The sequence below is a fragment of the Numida meleagris genome, chromosome 5 (genome assembly GCF_002078875.1).
Source record: "Numida meleagris isolate 19003 breed g44 Domestic line chromosome 5, NumMel1.0, whole genome shotgun sequence".
Taxonomy (NCBI): Eukaryota; Metazoa; Chordata; class Aves; order Galliformes; family Numididae; genus Numida; species Numida meleagris.
Genome location: NC_034413.1, coordinates 31,204,535 through 31,226,121, shown reverse-complemented (window position 1 = coordinate 31,226,121; position 21,587 = coordinate 31,204,535). Strand labels below are relative to the sequence as shown.

At 35.9% G+C, this 21,587-nt stretch overlaps 1 protein-coding gene across 1 annotated transcript in view; it reads left to right on the top strand.

Annotated features, from left to right (window-relative positions):
• Nucleotides 1–21,587, top strand: part of CTNNA3 (catenin alpha 3) — a 460,862-nt gene that overhangs the window by 98,692 nt on the left and 340,583 nt on the right. Inside the window, exons 6-7 of the mRNA XM_021399187.1 lie at nucleotides 5,832–6,095; nucleotides 13,073–13,276. Of these exons, the coding sequence (XP_021254862.1) occupies nucleotides 5,832–6,095; nucleotides 13,073–13,276 (468 nt within the window). The remainder of the gene's footprint in view (nucleotides 1–5,831; nucleotides 6,096–13,072; nucleotides 13,277–21,587) is intronic.

The window sequence follows — 21,587 nt, the reverse complement described above, 5'->3', positions numbered from 1 at the left end:
AGTAAAAAGAATATGAAAGATCTTGAGTCTCGCTCTATATATTTTAAAATTGAATGAGTGTTTACAGACTTGTTTTAATCTGGCTTTTCTGACAAATGCCATTTCTCAGGTGTCTTTACTCGTACTTGAGAAGTTAGGTCCTGTCTTAGCGTATGTTCTGGACTTCTGGCTCTTAACACAAGCTCAGTTGATAAGCTTAGGCAAATCAGTCAGTGCCTGTATACCAGGTCTCTGTAATCCCCTCTATGTTTTTTCAGTCTTGTTGGGATAATTCAAAACATGCACAGTCATGGTATTCCAGCTACAAAGCATTTTGAAAAACACCGTTTGCCAAAGCATTGTTTGTTTATTTAGTTCCCTGATGAGTGCATATGAAAATGATCTTCAAGTCTTAATTTCCTTCTGCTCCCAGTATTGAGGCAATATATGATTTAAAAAAAATTGGATGCTAACCTTATAAAAATCAATGAGCTAATTTGTCCTGAATTTGGTCAAATGGATAGATTTCTGGAGGTCAAATAAGTGAGTTCTCTTTAAATTTATGTATATTTCTGCTTTATTTCCTCCATCACTTTTTTTCACTTCTCTTTCATTCCTTCTTTTACCCCTCTCTTGATCCTGAAGATGGGTTAAGAACTTCTGGAAGTTCAGATCTGTTCTTTGACCTGGAGGTCCACCCCTCTTCCTGATGAATGTTTCCTGCTCTAATACTAGATGTGCTCATTTATGACAAATGTGACAACAGCTGTACTAGCTGAAAACTTGTGTGAGCTAATGTATTAAGTGGAATCTGTGTGCAGAAAAAGGAGAGCTAGACTTGATAGGATTTCTATTTACATTAATTCAAAGGGGGAAAAATTATATGCAGCCTTTCAAAGGCGGTAACTTCATCTGTGAGACCGTTAAGAGAGCAGGTTGTTAGAAGCATTCTGAAATAACGGCTAGAGAAATGACAGCAAGGTGTTGCTCTGCAATCTGTAATGGGGCTAGAAGTTGCTGAAGCATACAAGACAGTGGTGTGCAGCAGTTGCGATCTTACAGAAGGAAGTCATCAAAATAAACTATACCTTCCAAACTGAACAGCAAATTCTGGAAAAACAAACTAACTAACAAACAGAAAAAAAAACCTGTATGTTAAACAACCAAACCACCCTGGGATATTAACTGGACGTAGTCAACTTTTGATACTTGGTGTGTTTTCGCTGTGCTTTGTTGTGGTATTATGTATCAGTTTATGATTAATGATAACAGGTGTAGATACAGAGAGAAAGTTGCAAGGTTTCACTTCTTGTGGGAACCTGAGTCCTGTAAATCAGTGTTTTTTGAAGACAGAACAGTCTTAGTGGAAGCAGAGTGTACTAAATTCTTAGACCTTAAAATCATGACTTGAAGTTAGCTTAACTAGCAGAAGTGCTTCAGTCAATGAGAATGCACAGAGGTATGAAAAGAAACATACACTGCTGTTCTGAATTTATGGGCATTCCTTCTCAGTGGTTAACTTGCTCTGGTTGTGTTACTGATCAGAAGTGACGCCCTACATTACCAGTGATTCAAAACTTGATACAGTGGTGTGTGAAATAAAACCCACTGCATTTTAAAATCACTAACGTGCAGAATGTTTGAAGAATTCCTGGACAGCTGAAGAACAAGCAGTTTGAAAACAAGTGCTTATTTTTATTCATCGTAGTGTGTAATTTGGGAATGGCATTACTCTGAGTTGGCATACTCTGTATGAGTGCTGTGCTCATGTAGAGGGCCTTGTTGATAGGCAGCTTTCTTGAAAATCAAATCTCATTAAGGTTCCTCAAGTTTTTATCCAGTGTTTGACTACCAAATCCCGAACTGGCAATGTACTTTACTAGCAGCTGTAAAAACACAGGCTTAGAGACTGAAAGAAATGAATATATCTGCTTAGCATTTTGATGACTTGCAAAGGCCATCAGGTTGGCTTGGATTAGTGCCTCTTGTCTTGTGAGGAGAGGATGAGAGGTCTGGTCTTGTTTGATCTGAGCAAAAAATTTGAGGTGAACCTGACAGCAGTCCTCCAGTACCTACAAGGAGCTTGAATAATCCCATGTTACTATGAAAGTTAATCTTGCATTGGTTTTCTAGACATGGCAGTGGTTATTCCACAGCTTCTACAATGTTCCCTCCACAAAGGATCCTTTACATATGAGTGTGTGTATATATATATGTAAATACATGCATGCATATACCAATGTTTATAGTCCCAGTTTGTCTTTGTGATCGCTTCCTCATGTGCTCTGTTATCTCTGTATTTTTTATTAACCTAATTAGTTAAGACTCTGGCCTTTCCTCTTGGCAGACACAGGAGCTTCCCATTTCTGTGTTGGAGCTGTGGATGTCTTTAGGTGAGGCTCTCTCCTGACCCCACGAGGCATTGTTCTCGTGACAGAACTTTGTTGAATTATTAAATGGTGATAATTTTCTGGCTAATGCCCAAATCTGAGAGGGAACTTACTTATGTTAGCTCTTATTTTTCACATGAGCCTTTAAGATCCAAACTTCTTCGTTTCCATTTGCATCTATTCAATGCAATTCTTGAACTACTTGTTTAAGGGCTTGTGTAAGGGTTTATGGATAATAATGAATTTGGGGTCAAGTTGACCACTAAAATTCTCTTAAAGGGCACACAGACTAGTAGAAACGAATGCACATATTTTTGTTGTGCATTTTACTGTTCACAAAATTGCAAATTTTTGTTTTGTTTGAGTTCTTAGCATTTCTGCATTTTTCTGAGTGATTTGTGTTACAAGGAGATGGTAATGTATGCTAAGCTGTTTTGTGGAGCTTTTAGTGCTTGCCTGGGTGCTTTTTATCACTGTGTGCACATTCTAATGGTCAGAAAATACGTCCTGTAGTCTTTTAATATTGTCCCTTAAATTTATGGGAGACATTTAAGCTTCAAATATGAAGATTTTTTCCTGTTTCTTTGCAGAAAATGGAAAGATGAGAAAGTGATTTTAAGATGGGAGTCAATATTAGCTTGTTTTTAAAATTGTTTTACTATTTTTAACATAACTATTGTGCGTGACTTGCTTCTCTTTTACCTCCCTCAATTTATTTCCTGCGCCACAGTGGTCAGAGCTACTCCATCTCTTTAGTTAAAACCAAACGATTAGCAGTTTGTCTCTTTGTGTAATCTTTAACAGTTGAAAGTGTCCCTGCTACCAGTGTCGCGAAGTTGAACGTGCTGTCTGGCAAAGGAGTAATTGAGGGAAGAGTCAGGGAAGGGAAGAGGCTAAAAATCCATTAACAGAGGCAAATGGAAGGAGCTAGGGACTATTTGATACATGCTTTAAGTCTCACAGTGAAAACATGCATCTCTTGTCATTCCCTTTCATGGAATCCTGGAGGTAAGAGGAATTGCTCAGGGCCTTTGTATGTAGTGCTGTGGAAATGCTCAGTTTCCTTTGGAGCTGGGGTAGGAATTAGATGGCTGTGCCGGTCTGCCAGGGGCAACGTCTCCTTTCCGTCATGAGGTCCTTGGAAGGACAGACATCCTCGTCCGAGTTTTCCTAAAGTGCATCTTCAATTTTTCTGGCACTCTTCCTGTCCCCAGAGCTCCTAAAAATGCTGTTCAAGGCACTAATAATCTCCCAGCTAGAGTTTGCTGAAATCCCACTCCCTTTCTCACATTCTGCTCTGTCTACAAGCCTAAGAGATGGAAACTGAAACAGAGGAAAATAATTTTAATCTACGAAGAACATTTATAATAAAGTTTACAGCATTTCTTACTATGTTTGTATAGAATTGAATATGATGGTAATAAGACTCATGAAATCCTAAGAATATCTACAAAACTTTAATGTATTTTTGGGCGCTAGATGTAAGCGTGACAACTTACTTTGGGTCATACCTACTTCTTTCTGTTCTTTGGCTTTAGTTTGAAGACTTGTGGGGCTTTGTTTATTATGGAAATGGCCAGCTTTTTGCTGCTGGTTTACCAATTTTGATTTTCTAAGGATCACTCATTCTTGGTTAAGCAATTTTTTTTAATTGAAAAAGTCATTTGGAAGGACTTTTGAGTTCAATTATCTGCATAAGATGGACCACAGTAAGAAATGCTTAGGAATAGAAGCCAACGAGAGTAAACTGTTGTGCTGAGTTGCCAATGTATCTCCTGGTCTTTAGCTCCCTTGCATTACAGTAGCAAAGGGATCATTCTGTTCTCCTGTCATGTACTATTAGGAAATGTAGAGTCTGCATTTCATGATAAATACAGTTGAGTGTAGTCAAGTACGTGGATTTCAGTGTAATGGTCAAAAAATCACTCCTACACACTCATGATTCATTTATATTATGGCTTATTCATTTTTGTTTTTTTTTTAAATATGTATTAAATATTAATCTGCCCAAGAAAATAACCGTTTTCTAATTCAGGTCACCTACTGGTGGAAGAGTTGTCTGCTTCTGTTCAGGGCTCCACTGTTTTTTTCTCCCTCTCTCCATGAGATTTTCAAGTAAGATTGTGAAAGTAAGATACAGCCCTACATCCGATGTATTTCTTCAAGTAAATGAGATTTAAAAAAAAAAAACAAAAAACCCAAACTAGGACTAGTTCATTCAATATTGAATGCTCTTTTTCTTCATCTGTCAGGTAAGACATTTATACAGTGAGACATGGATATTTTGATGCTTTTGTAAATAATGCATGTAAAGCCTCGTGCAATGCAAAGGAAAATAATTAAAAAGACCAACTTGCTTTAGAGCAGACTGTAAGCAGCTTTGTTTGCATGTTGATGTTCATTCCTCATTGTACCTCTTCTTGTCATTTGAAGCTGGTGTCACTGGCTTTAATTGTTCTGATGTGCTGTTTGACCTTTTTTGTTTTTTTCTACTGGATTTAATTCTTTCCTTCATGCAGGCCATTTTGCGGATATTTACTAGTTTTCTGCAAATGGACAAGATGCAGAAAGAGTGTATGGAAAATGTCTATAGAGTAAAGCAGGCTGAGACAGGAGGCTGTTTACAGTACTGATGCTGACTATATATTTGCCCCAAAGTCCCTAACTTTGATCTTTCCAAGTAACACCTCAGCTTGATTCCTAGTAACAGTTGAATCCTACCTTCAGTTTCAAGGTTTGCTTTTAGTCCTTATTGTCTGGGATGGCAGAAGGCTATAGGGTTTTGAGCAGATCTGGGTGGAGAATGGAGGAAGAAGATGAATGTAGTTAGATCCCTGAATGCTAGAATTGTGTGCATAGCAGGGAGAGAGGAGAAACTGGCAGTGGCACTCTACAGAGGTAGCTTTTCACAGACACTTTTATTTCCCCACCTTCCATGCTTCCCATTTCCTTGGAGTTCAGAATTCTAATCTCCAGCTGCTGTTCCATTCTAAAGAGTGATTGGGATGTAGGCTGGCAGGGCAGGGATGCAATCACAAGAAATGTGTTTGGAGGCAGCAGTCAAAGACTCCTTTATTAACCCTACCTGGATCTTTGTCCTTTTCTATTGCTTGTTAAGATAGATGTGTCTGAGAGGAGGAGAGGAAGCTAATTTCCAGGCCACCTTTTTCCACTGGAAAATTCTTATTAAGAAGGGCAAAATGTGGATATTTCATGGTGCTGGTTATAAAATACAATTTAAAAAATGTGATTGTTTTACACAGGTTTTGCTCATTCCTTGTGAGGTAAAGAAGATCCATTCATACAATTGGAAAAATGTCTACATCTACAAATCTTTGATAAATTTAACTTGTGTCCTTAAACAGACTACAGATAGAAAAACAAGGAAATAACGTCATTTATGCATTACTTGTCAATTTTGAAGTGCTTTTGGAAATAAATGCCACGTTCTTTTGCTGACAGGATTTGAAATCTAGCGATCAGCGAGATGAAATTGCTGCAGCACGTGCGTCCCTGAAAGAAAATTCCTCTCTTCTTCATTCAATATGTTCAGCTTGTTTGGAACATTCAGATGTTGCATCCCTTGCAGCCAGCAAGGATACAATTTGCAATGAAATACTAAATGCACTCAACGTAATTTCTAATGCTTCCCAAGGAGTTGAGAATAAAATGGGACAACCTACATCTTATAAAGCCACTCTAGGAAGTGCACTTGATGAGCTTGAGGTAGGTACACCGTTAAACTTTTCACACTGCATCATATTTGGAAAAATGTTTTATTTCAATTTTCCTCTATTGCTGTTAAGTGAAAGACCAATGCACTGCTTAGTCTTAGTCTAAATAGTATCATCCTAAATTATTTCATTGGAAAGAATCACTTTGTTCAAAAATGTTAGCAAAACACAGAGTTAATTGCAATTTTGCTTCCTTCAAACAGTATTCAAGAATTACTTCCACACATGTAAGTAATGATGGAGACAGAGAAATGTCCTTGAATAAGTGGGCGGAACCCGTAAGTTTAGTTTACAAATAAGTGACTCTCAAATGATTGCAGTTGCTACTGCATTTACTGTTTGAACTAGTACAATGCAAGGTGATGCTATTTACTTGAAACTTGTCATTGGGATCATTATATAATTTAAATAATTGAAGATTAAGAAACGTAACTGTCTTTATTTCTAAATTCACATTAAGTGATATGAGCAATATACTTTCACAGATTAGTGTTTTTACTTCCATATTTAACCAAATATTTGGAGAACATCAGTTCTTTCTCTACTCCTAACCTAGACTTCTGTATGGAGTGTTCCCTTTTCCCAAGGCTTTTCTGATTGTTCCATGTGTAATTTTCCAGTGTCTTGGTAAAAGTGGTAAAAGACCTTCTGAAGATGAGGTGATGGCCCATACTCCTCATCTGGTATAGCAGATGTAAGCCCAGTTTAAAAAAAATAAAAAAAAATTAATGAACCCATTTGCAGATGTGGGCTTTTGTGGTTGTAAAAACTCAGATTTGTCAGATGCCACCTTGGAACTCCAATGTTGTTGATACATTTTCAAGAAAATTAATATTATGACTGATGATAATAGATTTCGTTTAAAATATTCAATGAATGGTTAAAGAAAGTTTGAAATCCCCATATATTATAAATCTTGTAAGTGATAGTGTGTTGATCAAAACAGACTTTTCAGTCCTGCCCTAAGCTGAATTTGAGAGGCTTTCTTCTGTTCTGTCCCCAAAGGAATGTGATTGCATGTTATATGTCAACCATTCTTGCTGTTTACAGTAGGTTTTAAAGTTATAAACTTTTACTAAATGAAAGAAAATAACAACTTGATAAGTTATGTTATATGATGATGTCATGAATGACAGTGTAGTTTGAATTACAGCTACTCTTTACCTGTTTTACCTACAAAACCAAAAACAACATAAAACACCAAAGAAACCAATCAAGATAAAAAAAAAATAAATTGGCAGAGTGCTTGCATTTTCTGACTACAGATGAATTTATCTTGACCATATGTGAGCAGTACCATTTTAATGGCACTTTTTATTGTCTTTTATTATAGTTTTAAAACAGAAGAATAGTCATTCAATGGAAAATTTTCTTCTGGATTGAGTTTGTTTTTATTGGAAACATAACAACATAGAAGCCTCACTTGTGGAAAAAAAAAAAGCCATTTTATTAATAGAATTTTAAATTTATTTTTACCTAGATACCACAAATGGGAATTCAAGCTGTATGTGTTAGATAAGCATAATTTATAGAGCACTTAAACTTTAAAAAATGATCTTATGAATTAAATGATTGTGCTTTTCTTTCTTTACTGAATGTTGTATTGGCTAAAGACCTAAAATAAACTTTGCTCTATCTTGTTGCTGCAAATACAGGGCCATGAAACAAGCTGATGTAGTAAATAGTCTGTTGGGAACAAATCTCTTTAAATATTTCTAGTGTAGAACAGTATCACAGAGCTTACCCAACAGTCAGAGTAATTAGAGTTTTAAATCAGGAAGCTAATAGTAAGAATGAGAACAGTTAACTTCTTCAATCAGTAGATTCTCAAGAATTCCTCTTATAGGCTCCATATAAATAACGGTATTATTCACAATTAAACACAAAACTATAACAAACTCGATTACATAATAAGATCAATGTTAAAAGAGTATGTGGGTGCAGGTCACCTATGCTCTTCATGAGTATTGCATCTTCTAAATGTGAAGAAATTTCTCACAGGTCATCCATGCTTGTATCATTGTATTCATTTGACCTGTTGTTCTTAATGACCGTGGCCATCTAGCAGAACAGTTATATATGAGATGTTAAAATACTGTAGATCAGTCCAAAATGTCAGAAAATGCAACCTAGTTTCTGAATTGTGATCAGTCTCTCATGGATCAGAAGGCCAATGAGGGGTAAAACAGCCATGTAATAATTCTGTTTAGGTGCTCATTTGTGCTTAAAATCTCAAGTAGCTAAATACTGCTTAACCCTGTGAAAGCAAAGAAGTTGAACTACTTAATGCATATCTGTCATTCTCCAGTTGTTTAGAAATCAAATTACCTTTTCTATTTAGGTTACTGATCAGAATTATTTGATGAAATTGCTTTAAGAATTAAATCTGTGGGCAGAATCTTAAATCATGTTTTCCTGGTTACTATTGCCTAGTAGTCTTTTTTTTTAATTCAGAACTGAATGGTAGCAGTTTTTTTGCTGGCACTGTTTTTTCATCTTTTTGTGCACTTTCTGCAAACTGTCTCCTTGGAGAACCTCTCATCCAGTTTTCATATGGGATTTGAAAGCAGTCATTTTGCTAACTAAATGGTTAATTGGCTGTAGCCCTCGGACATGGCTTAATCTTCTGTGGTGAAGCTGCTTCTGAAAGTATAGCTTCTTTCTGTAGTGTTATTTGAATATTCTAGTTGCAGGTGCATTTCAGCTTATGATGGACCCTGTGTAGTATAGTATTGAATATGCTTACTTGAGATACAGGAATCCAGCAGTGAAGCTGCTGTTCCAGTGAGTAGTGCCAAAAGGATTTAACTGTAGCAGAGGTGAGGTACCACAGAGCCGCCTAGCATGCAGGGCTGTAATGTGAATGTGGGAGACACATGAGAATGTGTTTTTCAAATCTCTAATACAAGTAAACCTGGCTTCCACGTCAAAAATAGATATACTCACCTCTGGAAGCTGGCTATCTCTGGAATGCCTTCCCTTATCATTTGTTGTGAATGAGTCTTTCCTTTACGAGAGTAGTTTGAAATTATCTCAATATAAATTAATTTAACAAATAGAAACAACAACAAAACAGTAAAATATTTAAACATCAATGACTAGCTTCATACAGTTTTCGCTAGCTGATAAAGTGCAAGCTTTTTCCTTTATAGTTCTGTTGTGTATTTGGATATAGCTGAAGTAATGGGGACCTACATAAAACACTGATTAAACATGTTATGTGGGAAAACAAAGTTCTCATTGCTTAGAGCTATTTGAATTATAATCTTAAAGTTCCTTCTTAGAGAGTTGACAGCTGAAAGGGCTTCGTTTTCCTCTCCATTTCAGAGTCCATAAAAGCATTCCTTACAATTTCCTTTCAGTTTCCTGTACGCTATCTTTCCATAATTTTCTGCAATGCATGTTTGAGATGTGAAGTAACTTAGCTTGCCTACAGATAAATAGGGTGAAGTTTTCCTTCGTGTTCAGCCATATTATCACTTGCTGTAATGAAGCTCAAAAAAGAGATGAAACTGGAAAAAATAGATGCTTCGATAGTAATATTCTTAATGTGTCTCTAAGTTATACTTGTGAACAAGTGATATGTTACTACCTTAACACTTTCAGAAATGTGTCTTCAGATAACTTTCTAATTATTTGTGGAAATACTTATTGTAGAAAAGGACAAAGAAGTCTTAATATTTAACTGACTAAGAGCTCAATTACTGCTCTTATCAGATCTGTATGTAGGCCTTGGATAAACCAGTCTGCCATTAATACTGTAGGGTATATGGAGATACTTCAGTGAAGGAGAGCAAGCAGTGTTCCTTCCCTTTAAGCCTTCTTTCTTTTCCTTGAATTTTCCTTTAAAGGCAGGGGCTACCAGGCACTGACAAAATTTTAGTATTTCTTCTCTCTTCCAAGAGAACTTAAATTTGTTATAACTACTGAGAAGTGTTCAACTCATTCTAACTTCACTCTTCTCTTGCAGAAGTAAAGAAAACAGGGGAATGCCCTGATTCCTTTGCTTTGTTAGCAAGACAAGTGGCAAATAAAATTATGGCCTAATACCAGTTTTGCACTGATTCCAAAGTTACGTGTGTGATTGTTTCTATAGGCAGAATATTTTGGTTTTCTACATCTTTTAGATAAGAAATAAATAAGGGATACAAATAGAGTTAGTGTGTTGCTTTTATGGATATGCAATTAGCTGGCTTTTTAAAGTACTCAATCTTCTTCCCTCCTGTTTATGTTTGTGCTCCTTTCTGGTTTACTGTATGTTTCTGGTTAATGAATGGAGCTAAAAACCCAGGAATCTGGAATTACTTAGTTACTGCTTTAACTTAATCTAAGATTACTTCTGCTGGATACACAAAAATGCTTGACATAAACCTATAAACTACTTCAATGATGTAACCTGTCACTTCATGCAAAACTCATAAACTCAGTGACACAAATTCATATAGTTCTAGACTTTTGTCTCAGAATAGACAACAGAAAATTGCAATAGCAGGAGCATGGTCTGCTTTTATTTATTTATTTAGGATGCTTTGCTGTGGTATGAAAATTCCCAAATCAACATGGTGAATTTGGAGACAGAAACTCAGAAGTACCACTTCATTCTGGTCTCTCTGGTGGAAATTTAAGCACTAGAGTTAGTGTAGTCCTGGTTTCTCATATGAAGCAGAACAGCAGCCTGAAATTTTTGGCCCCAGAAGGACTTCTACAAGTTACTTAAGCTTTGGCGTCCTCTGATATTATGTGTGTTTATAGACTGATGTACTGAGAGTACTTAAATATTACTATTTAAGTAATTTGAGTACTTTTAAATGAGATTGAGGACCTCAGAGTAATGGATCAGAAGTGGATGTGGAACATGTAGAAACTTACACAGCTCCTGCAGGATGGCAAATAACAATCTTACATTTAAACTTGAGTATTGCAGAAATAACCAGCGCTGCCTGATATCAGTATTAAAATACTTCATTTGGAAATACTCAGATTATAAAGTCCGATTTTTCTCTAGTTTCTCTGGAGAATCTCCCAGTTGTTGCAAAGTGATTGTTGTGTATTTTGGAAAAGATCGGAGAATTAAACCTGTAACAAAAAGACTTCCTCTCCTTAACTCATAGTATGTAAGAGTGTGCTGAAGATATTGGAGGTAACAGATGTTCCCTTTCCTAGATGTTTAAGTTTTAATTTCATGATGTTGTAATATAACACTTTTTTTCTTTGTACTTTCAGAACTTCCTAAGCTAGACAGTACTTGAAATTGTTATATCTAAATTGGAAAAATAATTAAAATTTTCTGGCTTAGAAGTAGTTCAGTGCATATTGGATGAGCACAGATAAATTCTAGTTTACCCGACCTAAATACCTCTTTATGGTATGGTTTTCTTGTTTAATATTTCTTTTCTGATAGCTTAGAATCACATATGGATGTACCAGCTAAGTGGACGTACATGGAATGTAGATTTGGTGATCTGGACATAAATGACACTTTCAGGTGCTGAGTTTGATTAAAAATGAGTAGACTGAATTTCTTTAAATGCTGAAGCTCCAGTATACTTACTTTTGCAACATATGAAAATATCACTTTTCCTTTTCTTTTTCTTTAGAGTATTTATTTGTCACAAAAACATAATTAGTTTTACCATGCCGAAACACTTCGCTTTTGTTTATCACAGCTGGTGAAAAGCAAGAGGACACTTCTGTGTCCTTTGGAAACACAGTCATTGAACAAAAGCTACTATTTGTGCTTTGTGGGTATTGAGCCTATTAAATGTAGCAGCAGTGAATTTCTGCCTTAGTGTGTGACTGTATTAGACTAAATCTCATCAGAGTCAAACTGCTCATGTAAAATCTCAGTGATGAGCTGGCACTGCTGTTTTTGTTTGATATCCAGATGTCCTTCTGATCTCTAGAAGTCTAAATATTGGATATGTTGAACCTCCCTACAGGCATTCAAACAAAGCTGAGCCTCCATTCTGGGATACTTAAATAAAACATGGAATACCGCTGAGTTGTAAACATCACATACACAGTGTTATAGTTGTACATAGAGATTAAAGCTTAGTATAAAATGCTTTTCTTCTAAAAATGTACAAGGTAGATGCATGGCAGACCCATTATATGGGGAAATAAAGAAGTCAGATGACTCTCAAGAAGTGCAGACAGACACAGGAAAGTTTGAACAAATGCTTTTTGACAACATCGGTGATAAAACTTAAAGAGGAGAAACAATGCTCTCTGAGAACTTGGGAAAATGGTATGCAGTTGCCTATTTAAGGCATCCCTTCTGTATGGCTCTGGGGCTGTTTAGCAGGGCCTCAGTTCTTTGCCTGTAAAAAGATTTATAGCTTTTCATTCTGGAGGGGGATTTTGTGAATAATGACAGACCAAGTAGTAAGATACTTCAGTGATAATAGCACATGCATTTTTATAAAGACAACAAATAGTGTTTCTGATTCCAGAAGTGAAATACCTTGTAGAAGAAATGACAGGTGCAGATGTAGGAGAGACTGAAGCAAGGGATTAAAAAAATACTCTGTCTCATGCAATAAAAGTAGGAAACAAAGAGGCAACTCAGAGATAGGTAGTTGTGGTCAGAAGATGTCAGCATGGCAGGCAGGTAGATGTGATCTTATTGTTAGGTGCTTTGGTGTGAAACAACTCAAGCTGGAAAGCTCAGATGCCAGTTTAGCACTGAATCCAGCCCAGCAGAGTTTGATAACGTGAATATTGGAGTAGAACTAATGAGGTCTGGTTGGCAGGGAGAAGTTGACTTTGTCTGCAAATGATCTGTGCCTGTAGCTGCAGTAAGGAGACTGGGATCTGCCATAGTCAAAGGTATTTTTGACATGTCAAGGGGAATGAGCTAGTTGGAAGTCTAGGAAGACTAATGTCACTGTAGTTCATGCAGATAAGAAACAAAGCAGCAACTTCATTAGGTTGACTATTCTTACCTTTACTTATTGTAATATTTTCCAGCATTTGATTATCCAGGATCCTCTTGTAGTGAGTGAAGAGAAAATAAGGCCATCACTAGAGAAACGTTTGGAAGCTATTATCAGTGGAGCAGCTTTGCTGGCTGATTCTTCCTGCACACGTGATTTCCATCGAGAACGCATCATTGCAGAGTGCAATGCTATCCGTCAAGCTCTCCAGGACCTGCTTTCTGAATACATAAACAATGTAGGTAACCAGACTTCTTTCCTTTTAAAAAGATGTTTGTTGTAAATATATATTGAATAGAAGTAATTTGGTGTGATTGTCTTGTAATTGCTCATAGTTTAGCCTGTATTTCTCATTATGATCTTCACAAGGTTGAAAGGAACATTTGTCCATATAAATTTAGCCAAAAGCGGAGTATGGACCTCTAGAATGAGTGAAAATTCAATTATGTCATACTTTCTATAGAACGTGCTGTATTACAAGTATGACATACATGTTTATATCATTTTTATACTTATTCTGAACAATCACTAGGACAGAATATACATGATTCTTATGCTAGGAACAAGAGTTTCTTCATAATTTCACCTTCTTATTCTCAAAATCTGAGGACTGGAATACAATCTCTATTCCTGTAGAATACAACAACTTTACTCATGTTTTAGCAAATTATTATTCATCTTTCAGTATAATTTTAGTGTTCACATCACTGTAGAAAGAATGGATTCAATTGTTCTTTTTTATCCTCTTTATATTCTTTTCCAAAACTGCTCTTACAGAGAAGTTTGGAAGTCAGGTATAGCAAAAGATAAACTGCATAAATATCAATGTATGATGTCTGGGTGGAAAGTGTCACTCAGATTTTTCCTATTCAGGGTTTTAATGACTTCATCAAGTGTGATGTCTTCAGGGAAAAAGATTAATTCCTGTAAAATTGGTATGCCCATATAGCATATTATGCTGGCATTTACAGAGGAAAACGTGTAGTTTTCATAATTCTCTTGCTGACATTGGTTAGGTACTTAAGTTGACTTTAAATAGTTCTGTAGTGAGTTTTCATATATTATACCTATAATTGAAAATTATTTTTCTAATATTGCTTTGTCAAAGAATTATAAAGGGAAATTAGTTATTAAATGTTCAGGAAAAAGATGTTAGCGTGTTTAAACGACGGAAGTAATCGAGTGAATTTCCTGAATAGATTTATAGTTAAAAAATAAGCTGCAGTTAAATTTCCTGATTATATGTGGTCTTGTAGAATTTCTGGCAAACTGGGATCTGTACACATGAGTTACAGAAAGATAATAAAATATTTTCCATTCTTAAACTTTGTTTTTCATTTAATGATTCTGAACCAAGCTATTTCTAGGATTAATCTGATCTTAATTTAAGGGCTTGCACTGAAGTAACATAGGGTGATGACCAACTCATGGCTCTGCAGAGGATGATTCTGTACAGTGGTCTGTAATTTGAATTTGGTATACCTAACGGCAGAGGAAGTATATCAGATTGTTGAAGACTTTTTTTTATTTTTAAGAAACTTTCAATGAAGTAGCACTTCCTCTTCCCAAGATGAAATAAATCCTTGATTATGGTAATAAAAAAAGCATTGGAAGAAAATATTACAAATGTTTGTTATTGAAACATCCACCTAGCTATTTATTATATATATATTACAGTTTCTGCAAAATTACTGTCATCAAGTGAGGTTTTTCTTAACCAGGTTCCTGTTTTCTTGAGAATCTTAGACTGATCATTTTTCTAAATGTTGTTAGTATGCCATTTCTAGGGACACTGCTGAAGTCTGGTGTTTCAGAATGCGTTTCTATTGTTTTTATATAGAGTAGCTGATTTTTGTTCAAATATATTTCTGAATTGTATTTGCTTTCATATTTGAAGGTATTCTTTTTGTAACAATTCTTATTTTAAAAAAATTCATTGATCCTTTAGAGAATATTACAAGTTATTGATATTACAAATGACAAATCCAAATTTGTATCAAACAGGATTCTTTTTTTCTAAGCAAATCTTAAATTCTTCTCTTAAATTTTCACATTTGTCTAAAATTACCTCTACCGTGTTGCTAAAAATAAAGACTTTTGGTAGTTCCTGAGATTAAGATGTTTACACACAAGCTACATGAGATGTTGTAATTCTTCTCTTACACCACCAGGCATGACTTCTCTCTGACTGAAATGGAGTTATCTGCATAGTTTATATCTGACTTGGCAAATTTCTTGCTTGTCTTTCTTCATTCAAGAGGAATGAAGAATGGAGTTTCATGTGAAATGTTAGAATCACTTTTGATGAAATCAGTACAGTATTGTAAAACAGCTGTGTAATAATCTGATGTTTTCTTTACTGTTCAGCTGTAACTTAAAACAGCGATTTAAAAACTTCAGCCAATTAGGGACTGGAGACCAGAGGATGTAAATTAAAATTTTGCAATTCCATTTTCCTTCTGAAAAGACAATTAAAACATGGCTTTTAAAGCAGAAAGAAGCCTTTCTCTATGACCATTAACAACATTTATTGGCACTTCCTTTCTTTTTCCTAATTAACTAAAAATTAAAAGGAAGTATGTGTTCTTGTGTTGTTGTAATTTTGATGAACATAAAATCAGAAGGCTGAAAAAATAGACAAGCAGATTCTTATATTAATTTAAAAACTGACAACAGCAGAAAAAACCCTTTCAAGATCAGCTGGATTCAAAAACTGCTTCTTGTGGTTATTTGTAAGCATGTGTGCCAACTGGCATGTTTTGTTTCTGTTAGAGTGTGTGGAGAAAATACATAAATCAAACAGCTGCAAAGCTTGGTAGCATACATTAAATCAAGTAAATTATTCTAATTACACTTCTTACTGCAAAATCCTTGCTATCCTAGGTTATTCTGATTTTTTTAAACTATTGTTTCATTACCAGTAGGATAAATTAAAGAAAATGTATACGAAGAAAAAAAGGATAAGCCAGCTACCTAACTAGAGACTGTATTCAGCAGTAATCTAGGATTATCTTTTCTATTCAATGTTTCTAATTTTTTCTAAACCTTAACATCAACTATGAAGAGTTATCAGTCTGTGGAAGGAAATAACTATTGAAGGAGTTCTCCCTGCTCCTTCCTTTAAGATATTTAGCTCTTTCGTGAAGAAATGAAGATTAATAATCAGTTCAAATGCCATGTGAATAGGAGAAAATAAGAACTTTAAGCAACCACTTAATGCTTTGCTGAGTGGTATATTGCCAAAGAGCAGCAAAAAGTTTATTTTGCCAGGGAAGTCCCATCCTGTCTTCTCTTAGGACCTCAGACTGTTCCTTTTCAGAGTGGAGGGCAGCTCTGTGTGAGCCTGCACATTGCACCTGCTGCAGAATTGAAGGGCTCATGAAAGAACTGTGGGAAGTATTCTTACAGCATTAACTTGTCATGTTACTCCCATAGCCCTTCTACTCCTCCACAGTGGGCCTACAATTACCTCCTTCTGACATTAGTGTTTAGCATAGTGACGCTCCTGGCTTGGTGAAGAAGGAAAGGATGAGGTTAAAGATGGTGGCAGATGAGATTCCCTTGAACATACCTAGTAAGAAAAAGAAAGATCAATCTTGCTAGCAAGAGCATCTGCGTCGTGGTGGGAAGGATATTCTGTTCTTAGCCCTGAAGGGGTCAGGGCTGAAATGGTTGGTGCATTTCATGCTTCTGTGTATCCATAAACACTGACCAAGAAGTTTGACTTTACCTTTTCTGGAGAAAAATTGTTTGGCAAAGGTCAGATATTCAAATTACATGTGACATTTATTTAGATTCTCCTCTAGGGAAATGCTGCTGTAAAAACAAAGAACTACTAAATCTTAATCAAAATGGGGAGGCTGAAGAAGTAATCAGAAGGAAGACTAATTTTTACACCTTTTTGTTTTGACCCACTAATCCAGGGTAGAAGCTTTTTTAATCCTCATTTATTATTGTAATACAGAACTTGTGTATATCTATGACATGTCTATAGGCCAGCCTATAAATCTGGAATCGTGCATTGCTTGCAAACAGCTGGATTATGATCCTGTCCTTGGAATTTTCTAGGACAGGTGGTGAGGTGCATCTTCAGTGATGGGATTAAACAAATGAGGAGCCTGAAAGCAGTACCGTGGGATTGCTGAGAGGTAGCTCTGTGCTCAGGCGAACCTTATACCACAATGGCATGTGGGAGTACTGGAAACCATTGCCATCTCCTGTCTGTGAAACTTGTGCCTTCTCCTTTTATTTTTCTCAGTCTTCATGGAGCATTTTTTTTAGCACGAATTGATTTTTCTTTAATTAGTGTACAGTTATAATGGTGATTGATTTTCATACACAGTGGTCAAAACTGGTCTGAAGTTGGGAGGCTCAAATTTGGGGCTTTCAGACTGCCAGGTTATCTGTGGATTAATCTGTTCCTTCTATGATTTTGCCAGTTCTGTTTCACTCAATAGCTGGGGAAGGATGGGTATACAAAAGAAGCTATTAACAGTATTTGTATATGTAGTACGAGTTTCCTCATGAGCTGTTGGCAGGAAAATAGTATGTCTGACAGTGATTTGTCTGATCATATTAGCGGGAATTTTTTTATGTTACCAAATTTATAACTACATTAGAAAGATTTATCTAAATTTAGTATTTTAGAATCCATCTAACAATTTTACATCCTATAATCTGTTCATGAACTTGAACTTAAATACAAGAAATAACTGATTGGAATTTTGCTGTACAAGATTAAAGCAAAATATTACATTTGTATAACATAATATTTGAGATGGTCTCTCATATTTTCTCTGAAGAAAGCTATTATGTGTTGTAAAACAAGAACACCAAAAATACAACAGTACCTTGCCAACAAAGAAGAAATTTCTAGTATTTCCTCTATGGCATAGTGTAAAATGCAATGAATGATACTTAATACTAAATGTTACTATTAGTACTCAATGTTTAATATGTATTGTTTTAATAATAATCAGTTATAGAAATGTCAGTGTCACTTTTCCTAGTGTTTGTATGCGACAGGTAATAATACTTCTTCGCTTTCTTTCCTCTCTGAGAGGACTGTTATACGTGACATTTTGTCAGTCCAATGGAAATTTGCTAACAGGCAGAGAAATAGCCAGCTTGACAGACCACGTGTGTTGTGAAATGTTTATGCCCTGTGTGTTCTGTGTGCACTGAATATGTAGCTCACTCTGAAAGTAATTTCCATGGAAACAATGTATACAAAGAGCATAAGAACATTATTTGGTAGAGCAAATTCTCAGCTATATTCTTACTATTTTAAACATAGTCATAACCATTAGCTGACTTGCACGGACGATCATTTTGTGACGTGACAGCTGTGCACTGCTGTCCAGAATGTGGCTTGTCTTTCATGTTGCTGCCTCTACTGCTGAAACGCACAACCCACCACCTCAGTGTGCTCACATCCTCTGCTTGGTTTCCATAAGCATTAAGCAAGTGTCAACGAATGTCAATGGGTGCATTTTTTTCCATGTGAAGGAATTCGTTTCCACACTTCTGCTTCATACGCACTTCTATGACAGACACCATTGTGTCAGACTGCCCCTCTGCTGCCATCTGTCACACAGCAACAAAAAGTAATGGAATGCTGGTGGGAAGGTTTAACCTTCGCTGCCATATCACCAACATCTGCCTCTGACATTGTGGGCCAACGTAAAACAGGAAGCGTTACTTTCGAAGCAGGCCTTGTATTATGCCATTTAAAAAATGGGGTGGCAAAACAGTTATTGACCTACCTGTTCCGGTTTTCTCATGAAAGATCATTGTATAGTGAATGGTTGATATTTAATGGGCAACACAGCATATGCATTTGTTTTTTGTTGGGTGGAAATCTTGTAAATATGACATGAGAGCAGTTCTTCCAGAAGTTCTACTGGAGCTTTAGACACAAACTGATGAATTTATTCTAGAGTAAAGTGTAGTTCATTCATCTGCTCTATCTGAAGCTTCTTTTTTTTTCCAAATTGTGTTCGGTGGTTATGAAGGAAGAAGAGCTTTATTATGTGTCAAGCTTTTTTTTTCCCCAATAGGCTATAGAAGCTAAAAACATACTATCAGATGTCACTATTTTATGTGATGTAGTTCGCTGTTTAAAATACAAGCTTTTTCCAGAGTTGAAATTAAAATTGCCATCAGTAAGGAAATAACATGATTGATATACTATTTACACTTGACCAGCTGCTAATGAATTCTCATTCAATATCTTGTTGGCTTGTGCTGAAGTAGTACATAAAGCAACCTTGAAAATAGCCTCAAGTTCCTAAAAGTGCAAAAAAGAAAAAAAAGCTTATTCTGACACTTTTGATCTATGGACTATTATATACACTGTGACTTCTGTTCTGGGATTATGTGATTGATGGGATCATTTTTGCTATTTGATTGTTTACTATTTACCGAATGTTACTGCATGTTATATTTTGGCTCTGAGGCAGGGAGAAAAGTCACTTACTTTCCTTATTGGTCTCTGTTAGCCATTGTTCAGATGGAGCTTTGCTGGAGGAAGGGAGTATGCCCTTCTTTTGAGCACAGCTGGGCATGCTCAGTTGAGATCCATGTCTGGAGTTTCCCGAGCTTGGGATTGTGTATCTCTTGGAGGATACTTCAGAGAAAGGAAATATTTTTTTTTCTGTGGATCTTATGAGATGTATGTCCAATCTTTGCATCTTAAAAAAGAAAATCACTGAGAATACTTAGACTGAGTACAAGTTTGGAGAAAAGGTTTGTTATGAGCAGAGGAGGCATTGGATGACTAATACTTCTGATTTTTAGTTTCTTTTATCTAGCAGAATAGAATTTTCACTCTTTCACAATTGTGTTGCGATATGGCATACCTTCAGTGGCTGAAAGTCTCTTTACTTCTCATTAGGAGAAAGTAGAGGAGATTCCATCTCAATTCTGACTGAGAGGGGCCAATCTCTGTAAGGCTCCTAAGAGCTCCTAATTTCAGATTTTAAATCTCTGTATGGATGGGTTGGCTCTTTCAGTATGAGATTGAAGGAGATGTTCTCCTCATTAAATATACTTTCAAGTATAGGAGAAACCTCAGAAAGTTGTAGGCTGGTACCTCACTGTGTGCTCAGCTAGTGTGTTGTGGCTATTGCTTTTCTTGAACTGTACTAAATAAAACTCTAATTCTTATCTCTGCTGCTAATTCTCTCAACTATAGAAGGGACAAAATCCCAATTACTTCTAAATGTCAAATCTGCTGAGGCCAGTGGTGGAACTTGAACTGACTTGAACTTGAACTGGAGCTAGAAAGTCTCTTTGTTTCTAGGAGTGAAGCTTATTTCTGTGGATATAAAAAGGAGAGCTGTGTAGGAACTGGTATATATGTGTATATATATCTTTTTAAAGGGGACTTTTTCACTTTTTAAGGAGAATGTTAACTGTCCAGCAAAAAACACTGTGCTTTTCATTGTTGCCTATACTGACAGACACTCACATACAATGAATGCAATGTCTAATACTTTTCTTAGGAAAAAATACACTTTTAAAAAATGCCCTATATCTTTTTTTAATATGGAATTATGATCTGTTTGATATTTTCACTTTTCCTCTATGCAGTTTCACTATTTTCTTTTTCTACTGACATTCATGCAAGATGGAAGAATTTCTGCAAGGCAGAAGTATTTCATTGCTTCTGCACTCTGTAGAAGAAATTCAGGCTTGACTTACTGTTTAAGATCAGCAAACTAGTAAAAGAAAGGAGTTGCGTGAAGTGTTGTGATTTATCCTGTTTTCCTCGCTCATTATTTATTCGTATTTTCTTGCAGGTGATTTTTCTGACCAGGATTAGACTCTGTATGGCTTTTTTCACCTCAAATTGTGTGTAACTATTCAATCTATTGTTTCTACTCTTAAGGAGCCTTATTACCCACAGGCAAATATAATCTGTCTTCTTTTCCTTCTACAATTCCCCTTTTCATTCTACCCCCAAAAGAAATTAGAGAAGATTCATAAGGTTCTTCAACCCACAAAGTCTGCCTCATCATCCCTAAATCAAGTATATCTGACTGAAAAGCTATTATTTTTATATGAATTTTGAGGGCAGAGTATTTCATTTTTTTTCCTGTGCTTTTATTAAAAGCGAAAAGATGCATTTAAAAGACAAACAAAACAGCAGATTGTTTTGAGACTTATTGCCACAGAGCAAGAGCCATTTTTGTCAGAAGAAAAACCAATGTATTTACCTTGAGAAGTCCAAACAAGTATTCTAGCTGAAAACATGCCACCAGTTCATATGGCTGTGTCTATATGTATGTGTGTTACCATTCTACCCTTCTGATGCAACTTAACGTCTTATTCACCTTTCTCCTGCCATGGCAGATGAAGCAGACGGTGTGTTGAATCTAGATGCCATTGTGTTCACTATTCTTCACCCAGATGCCATTGTGTTCACTATACTTCACCCAGAAGATTGCATTTGATTAATGTAAATGAGCAGTTTAATCTGTACCTTCCTATTCTCATTACTTCTGATTTGCTTGCTTTTATTAACCTGCTACCATACTGGCCAGCGT